General features: G+C 46.9%; 1 protein-coding gene across 2 annotated transcripts in view; it reads left to right on the top strand.

Annotated features, from left to right (window-relative positions):
- Window positions 1–2,207: 2,207 nt before the first annotated feature.
- Window positions 2,208–7,596, top strand: part of XYLB (xylulokinase homolog (H. influenzae)) — a 75,926-nt gene continuing 70,537 nt past the window's right edge. The window contains exons 1-2 of one of the 2 annotated variants that reach the window (XM_011953314.1): window positions 2,208–2,368; window positions 3,973–4,055. In XM_011953314.1, coding sequence (XP_011808704.1) covers window positions 2,312–2,368; window positions 3,973–4,055 — 140 coding nt within the window. In that variant the 5' untranslated portion in view covers window positions 2,208–2,311. The remainder of the gene's footprint in view (window positions 2,369–3,972; window positions 4,056–7,596) is intronic. The other variant, XM_011953313.1, reaches the window with a different exon arrangement.

Below are 7,596 nucleotides of genomic sequence, written 5' to 3'. Positions count from 1 at the left end.
CAGTTCCTGGGTGGAGGCCACAAGATCGTATGAGCCAGCTTATGGATCTGGGTGGGGCCAGCTGATCCATCAAGTGCAGGGTCTCTAAAATACCTCAAGCACAATAGTGATGCTATCCCCAGGAGCAATTTGGAGATGGTCAGAGTCTTGTAGTCTTCAGCTGCATGACTCCTAAACCTTAATTTCTAATCTTGTAGCTAATTTGTTAGCCCTATAAAGGCAGTCTAGTTACAGGCAAGAAGGGGATGCTGTTATCATCTTTGTTTTAAACTATAAAGTAAGTTCTTCCCAAAGTTATTTCTGCCTATGCCCAGGAATGAGCAACGACAGCTTGGAGGCTAGAAGCAAGATGGAGTTGGTTAAGTCAGATCTCTTTCACTCTCTCAGTTATAATTTCGCAATGGCAATTTCATTAGGCCATGTTAATTAACTTCTCTACACCTCAGTTTCTCACTCTGTAAAACGAAGATGGTAAGTTATACAAAGTTCAAAGTGAGTTTATACTGGCAGACATCAGAATAGTGATTGCCTTGGGAGTTAATGATTGGGAAGGATCATGAAGGAAACTTCCGGAGTGGTGGAAATATTCTGTTTTGATCTCAATGTTTATATGGGTATATACATACATTTTTAAAAAATCATTGGCCAGGCATGGTGACTCACACCTGTAATCCCAGCATTTTGGGAGACCAAGGCAGGTGGATCACATGAGGTCGGAGTTCGAGACCAGCCTGACCAACATGTTGAAACCCTGTCTCTACTAAAAATTCAAAATTAGAGCCAGGCGCAGTGGTTCACTCTTGTAATCCCAGCTACTTGAGAGGCTGAGGCAGGAGAATCACTTGAACCCAGGAGGCGGAGTTTTCGATGAGCTGAGATTGTGCCATTGCACTCCAGCCTGGGCAACAAGAGTGAAACTCTGTTTCAAAAAACAAAAAAAGTTAGCTAGGCATGGTGGTGGGCGCCTGTAATCCCAGCTACATGGGAGGCAGAGGCAGAAGAATCACTTGAACCTGGGAGGTGGAGGTTGCAGTGAGCCGAGATCACGCCACTGCACTCCAGCCTGGGTGACAAGAGCGAAACTCTGTCAAAAAAATAAAAAATAAAAAAGTCATCAAGCAGTTAAGATTAGATTAAAATGCAGTAATCTAATCTTAATTAGATTAGTTAGTTACCTTTATTAGATTAGATACCTTTATTTAAAAAGTTTTAAAAGTGGAGATAATATTACCTACTTCCCAGCATCATTGTGAGGATTAAATGTGCTCAGCAGGTTGCCTAATTGTTTGCCATCTAGCTAGTATTCAGTATTTGTCTATTGTTACAGGTGGTGACTGCTGGAGGGGCTGTGTCCCCAATAAGCTGTGAATGTCTTGGAGGACAAGTTGGCCCCTTCTTGTTCCAGCAATGAAGAGGATCCCATGTAGACTCCAAGCAGCTCAGGTTCAGCAAGGGAGACAGACCATTGCAAGTGCATGAGAAGGGCACTGGTGGGCTGGGAAGTTCGTAGGAGGAGACTCTCACATGCTGGGTTTGGGGAGGAATTCTGGAAAGCAGTCAGTCTTAGGGAGGAGGAGAATGTAGGTGGTGGGACAGGTGTGCTCAGCTCCATGAATAAAGGGAGTGAGTTTGACTTTGGTTCCCATTCCCCTTCACCACGTCTGGCACACATTTAGACCATCAATACCAGCTGACTCCAGGAATGAGTGTCTCCCCGTGGGGGCGTCAGGAGCTCTGAGTTTAAATACACGGGAGGGATGTGACACACTGGGAACCACTCAGATTTGCTGGATCTGGGCGGGGCTTGTCAGGATCCAGGGCTTCCAACCCCAGGGCCCATTTCCCTGTGGCCCCTGAGTCACCCCCATGGGTGGACAGCTGTTCCAGTGCCAAGATACAGCCACAAAGGACTGCAGGCATAGGGCCTCCAGAAGGACAGGCAGGGTCCCTCTGAAAGACAAGCTGGCTTACAGCTGAAACCTCTGGCGCAGGCGTCCTCTAAGGGAAGCCAGGCTGTGTCAAGGCAAGGCCTATGTAGAGAGAAGATGAAGATGGGGAGGACCAGAGTGGGTGCGCTTGGAAGGAAAGCGGGCTGCGTGGGTGCACCGTCGATTGCACAGGACGCGGTGCCGGCTCGCGTCGCCCCGCAGGCGGCGCCAGAGCGCAAGCCCGCCTCGTGACTCCGGTCCACAGTCCGGCCGGGCGGAGCGAGGGGCGGGCCCCTGCGTCTCTGGGCGCTGGAGCGCTGCGACAGTCACGCCGCGGGGCGGACGGACGGACTGACGGACGCACAGCCTTACCCGCCAGGGTCATGGCGGAGCACGTCCCTCGCCGCTGCTGCCTGGGCTGGGACTTTAGCACGCAGCAGGTACAGTCGCCTGGCCTAAGGGCCACGGGGCCGCCTCCTCCGCTACGCTGTGGGTAGGGGGCGGGCTGTCACCCAGACGCGGGAAAAACATGGGCCTGGCCGCGGGCGCGCCTACCTCTCGGGCTTCCTGGGCCCCCCGCGCCCCTACCCCACGCGCGGCCGTGGGGCACCGGTGCCCTCGCCCGGAGATGCCCTGCCAATGCCACCCATTCGCAAGATGCGGCCTCGACCCCGCCTAGACCTCGCTACCCCAGGAAACTGCGGGCGCCCCTCGGCAGGATCCCTGGTGCCCAGAGGGGCGGGAGGACTCGGTGGGTTCGTGCGCTGTTATGGGCACCGAGTGACAGGGACCCGAAGGAAGTCAGCTACTGTAAGGCAGGGGAACAGACAGGCGGGTAGCCCTGCGCACATGCACAACCAGTGACCTGGAAGCAAATTATAGCCCGAAACCTTTTTATAAAAATTGAAATGGGCCAGGCCTGGTGGCTCTTGCCTGTAATCCCAGCACTTCGGGAGGCCGAGGCGTGTGGATCGCTTGAGCCCAGGAGTTCGAGACCAGCCTGGGCAATGTGGAGAAACCTCCGTCTCTAGCAGAAAATACAAAAATTAGCCAGGCATGGTGATGCACACCTATAGTCCCAGTTTCTAGGGAGGGTGAGGTGGATCGCTTGAGCCCAGGAGGTGGAGATTGCAGTGAGCTAAGATGGCGCCACTGCTCTCCAGCCTGGGCGACAGAGCGGGACCCTGTCTCAAAAAAGAAAAAGAAAATGTGAAATGCATAGTGTACAAATGGACTTTACCCCGTGACCGCCCTTCGTTGACACCAGCTTGCCTGGTCTGTGGACCCAGGACTGCTGGTCAGAGGAGCAATGTGCTGCTGCCAACGCCCTGCAAACAGGCAAGCAAATCAAAATCTGCCTTCAAACAGGGCATGGGGTGACCAGGGGCACCTTTTATATACACAGTTGCAGTCAAACCCCTCTTCTCGAATGGGTCAAGGGAGGCAGGCCTCTGGCCAGTCCTTGGGGCGAAAGTCCTGTGGGACTCTGGATGACTCGAGTTGCCTTGCTAGACCTCAGTTTCCCCAGGTGTCTAGGAAAGTAGTTATACTCCCAAGCTTGGATATTGCTTCAGTGGGGTATTAATGTTTCTGGACCACAACCATGGCCTGTGAGAACAGCCCATGGCCTTGCCTGGTCTCAGGCCCCTGCAGACATGGACCCCCAGAGATGCCTCCAAACCTTGCTTCCCATTCCTTCCTCTCTGGCACTTTCTCCCGCCTCCTTGTCAGGTGCATGAACCAACTCATCTGTGAACATCTTCCTCTAGAGGGTCTTGGCTTTGGCTGTTTGGGGAACAAAGATTCCTTGAGACATGTGGGTATTCCTCCTTAGCCTCAGTTTCTTCATTTTACTAAATCTTTGAGTGTCACCCAGATGAGTCCTCTGTTACCACGATTACGGTGAGGCAGCCCTGTCTTCAAGGAGGTCTCTAGGCTGAACTGCTCCTAGGGTGTGCGGCCTCATCTGGTGATGTTAGTACCACCTGGACCAGTGTAGAAGCTGAGGAAAATTCTACACTTCATTTTTAAAAATACCTTCCAGGTAAAGGTTGTTGCGGTTGATGCAGACTTGAATGTCTTCTACGAGGAAAGTGTGCATTTTGACAGAGACCTTCCAGAATTTGGGTATGTACCTGATGTGCATGCGTGTGTGATGTGGGTGTTGGTTTTGGGGTTCTCCCACAACCTTTTATATTCACAGACCGCACTGTTCAGGCTTTGCCAAACGACAGTTTTGCCAAACTGTGGTCTCAGCAGACCTTTCAAGTATCTTTTTTCCTATACTGGGAGTGCCATCTCCCCTATTTCTTCCTAATTCCATTCATCCATTCATGCAGTAATCGTCAGTTGAGACCTACTTTGTGCCAGGTGCTAGGACTTGATGGTGAACCAAAAAGAGAAATGGTCCTTGCTCTCCCAGAGCTTCCCACTGAGTAGTGGAGACTGGTATCAAACAAAGACTCTCACAAGAGCGTTTCATTATAAACTCTGAGAAGGCCTCTGTAGGAAAGGAACTCACTTCTTCAAGTGCTTATTATAAGGAATGTGACTCAGACTTGGGAAGGGAAGTCCCAGAGGGTCTCTAGGGAAGTGATGCTTAAGCTAGAGATCAGAGTGAGTGAAGTTAGCCAAGTGATGGAAGGGAAGTTGGCCAGAGGATGAAAGAGCATTCCAGGAAGAAGGAACAACATGTGCAAGGGCCTTGTGGCAAGAAAGAGCATCGTTCGTTCCTTCGTGCAACTGAAGAAAGCCAATGAGGCTGGGGAGAGAGGTGGAGGCTGGGCACAGCTCCATAGGCCATGGTATAGAGTTTGTCTTTATTCTAAAAGCTGTGGTCAGCCACTAAGGGCCATAAGGGGTAGGGGTATGGGTGAGGTATGACAGGTTGTATTTGTGTTTTGAAAAGATCTCTCTGGGGACATTGGGAGAACGGATTCAGAGCATGCCTGGAATGGACATGGAGAACTACTGAAGAGGTTTTTGCAGGTCATCCGGGTATGAAATGATGGATAGGAGAGAGCTGAGTAGTAAAATAGACAGGTCTTGTTACAAAATTGAATGTGAGGTGTAAGGGTGGGATTTCTGGCTGTCCTTCAGGGTGGATGTCGGACTGTGGGAAAGAATGGGTTTTGGAGAGAAAGATCATGAGTTCAGCTTGGGCTGCCATAACAAGGTACCATAGACTGGGTGGCTTAAAGAGTGAAAATTTATATTCTCACACATCTGGACGTTAGGAGTCTAAAATCAAAGTGCTGAGAAGATTCGTCTCCTCTGGGGCCTCTCTCCTTGGCTTGCAGGTGGCCACTCTCTTGCTGTGTCTCCACATGATGGTCACTCAGTGGAGGGGTGCTTGGTGTCTGTGTCATCTGTATCCTTATCTTCTTATAAGGACATGAGTCATACTGGATTAAGGCCCATCCTAATGACTTCATTTTAACTTCATTGCCTTTTTAAAGGCCCTATCTCTAAATAATCACAATCCAAGGCCCTCAGGGTTAGGATTTCAGCATATGAGTTTTGGGGGCAAAGGGGGCACAATTCAGTCCGTAATACTGTGGACTTGCTGGTTCTGAGGCACCCTTGTGAGGTCCTGGTAAGAGTGTCCTTCTCTGTCTGTTTTAGACACACTTCCTCTTTGAAGCCTTCCCAGCTGGTCCTTTGTGCGCCTCTCATTACCCATCACCTTTGTGTTGCCAACTCTTTTCCCCTAGCTAATACGGCCCATTGAAGCTGAGGTTAGAAGCCATCTTGCTTTCTCACATTTTTTATTATTGCAGGCCTTGTATGGTTTGCCTTTCGGTAGTTGGTATGTTTCAAGGAATTGGTCTTTTTAACTAAGCCATCAAATGTGTGGCTATAGTGTTGTTCATAATATTCTTTTATCCTCCTTATGAGATCTATGGGACCAGTAGTGATGATAGCTTGCTGTTGGTCATTTCTGGTATTGTAATTTATGTCTTCTCTCTTTTTTTCTTTGGTTATCCTGGCTAGAGTTTTATCAATTGTATTGATCTTTTCAAAGTTCAACTTTTGGTTTTGTTGATTTTTCCCTGTTGTTTTCTTCAAGTTGTGTTCTAATTTTTATTACTTAGTTTCTTCTGCTTGCTTTAGGTTTAAATTGCTCTTCTTTCTCTGGTTTCCTGAAGTGGAAGCTTAGAGGATTGATTTAAGACCTTCTTGTCTAACATATGCATTTAATGCTATAATTTTCTCTGTAAGCAAAAATGCTTTTTATGGGATGCCTTAGCAGCATCCCATAAATTTTGATAAGTTATAGTTTCATTTTTTTTGGTTCAAAATATTTTTTAGTTCTCTTGAGACTTCTTAGACTCATAGATTATTTAGAAGAATGTTGTTTAGGCTGGGTGCGGTGGCTCACACCTGTAATCCCAGCACTTTTGGAGGCTGAAGCAGACAGATCACTTAAGGTCCGGAGTTGGAGACCAGCCTGGTCAACATGGTGAAACCCTGTTTCTACTGAAAATACAAACAAATTAGCTGGATGTGGTGGCAGGCATGGTGGCAGGCACTGTGTACGGTGGTGCACACCTATAATCGTAGCTACTCAGGAGGCTGAGGCAGGAGAATTGCTTGAACCGTGGAGGTGGGGGTTTCAGTGAACCAAGATCGCAGCACTGCACTCCAGCCTGGACAACAGAGGGAGACCCCATCTCAAAAAAAAAAAAAAAAAAGGGAAAGAAAAAAAAAAGAAGTATGGAAGTATGTTGTTTAATCTGCAGCTTTTCCAGCTTTCTGTCATTGATTTCTAGTTTAATTTCATTGTGGTCTGAGAACATACCCTATATGACTTCTAGTCTTTCAAAATTTTAAAATTTCCTCTTCCTCTGTCTCTCTTCCATTTAATAAGTCAATCCTTTCCACTGGACATTTGAAAAAAGATGTCCATAACCAAAATACGGTATTGCTTTTCTCTGTTATATTTTCAAGATATTTTAAACCAGATACCTATAGATTTAGTTCATTTCTTCCCCATCACCTCAATTACACTGTGGGTTTTTTTTTTTTAACAACTTTATTAAGGTATAACTGATGTACAATACTGTACGTATTTGGAGTATACAGTTAGAAGCTTTAACATCTGTATTCTTTCATGAAACTATCACCAAAATAAGAAAATGAGTATTTCCATGTCCTAAAAATTTCCTGCTGCCTCTTTGCAATCCATGCCTCCTTCCCCATACCCCTACCCACTGGCAACCGCTGATGTGTTTTCTATCACTAGTTTGTATTTTCTAGAATTTTGTATAGATGGAATCATAATTATGTACTCTTTTTTAAAACCTTTAAAATTTCACATCACGGTTTTGAGATTCATCCATGTGGCTACATGTGTCAATAGTTGGTTCCTATTATCGCCGAGTAGTATTTCATTGTATGATGTTGTATGGATGGACTACAATTGGTTTCACCTGATGAGGGATATTGGGGTTGTTTCTCTTTTCTATTGTTATAAGCAAAGGGCTATGAGAGTCACATACAAGTCTTTTCATGGACATATGATTTCATTTCTCTTGGAAATGACATACCAAGAGTACAGTGGATCATATGGCAGGTATATGTTTAACTTCTTAAGACATTCTTTTCCAAAGTGGTGATGTTAATAAAAAATATTTTATTTTATTTTATTTTATTTTTTTTATTTTTT

This window comes from Colobus angolensis, unplaced genomic scaffold, assembly GCF_000951035.1.
Source record: "Colobus angolensis palliatus isolate OR3802 unplaced genomic scaffold, Cang.pa_1.0 Scaffold36, whole genome shotgun sequence".
Taxonomy (NCBI): domain Eukaryota; kingdom Metazoa; phylum Chordata; class Mammalia; order Primates; family Cercopithecidae; genus Colobus; species Colobus angolensis.
Note: the sequence above shows the minus strand (reverse complement) of the source record. Positions and strands in the feature narration are given on the sequence as shown.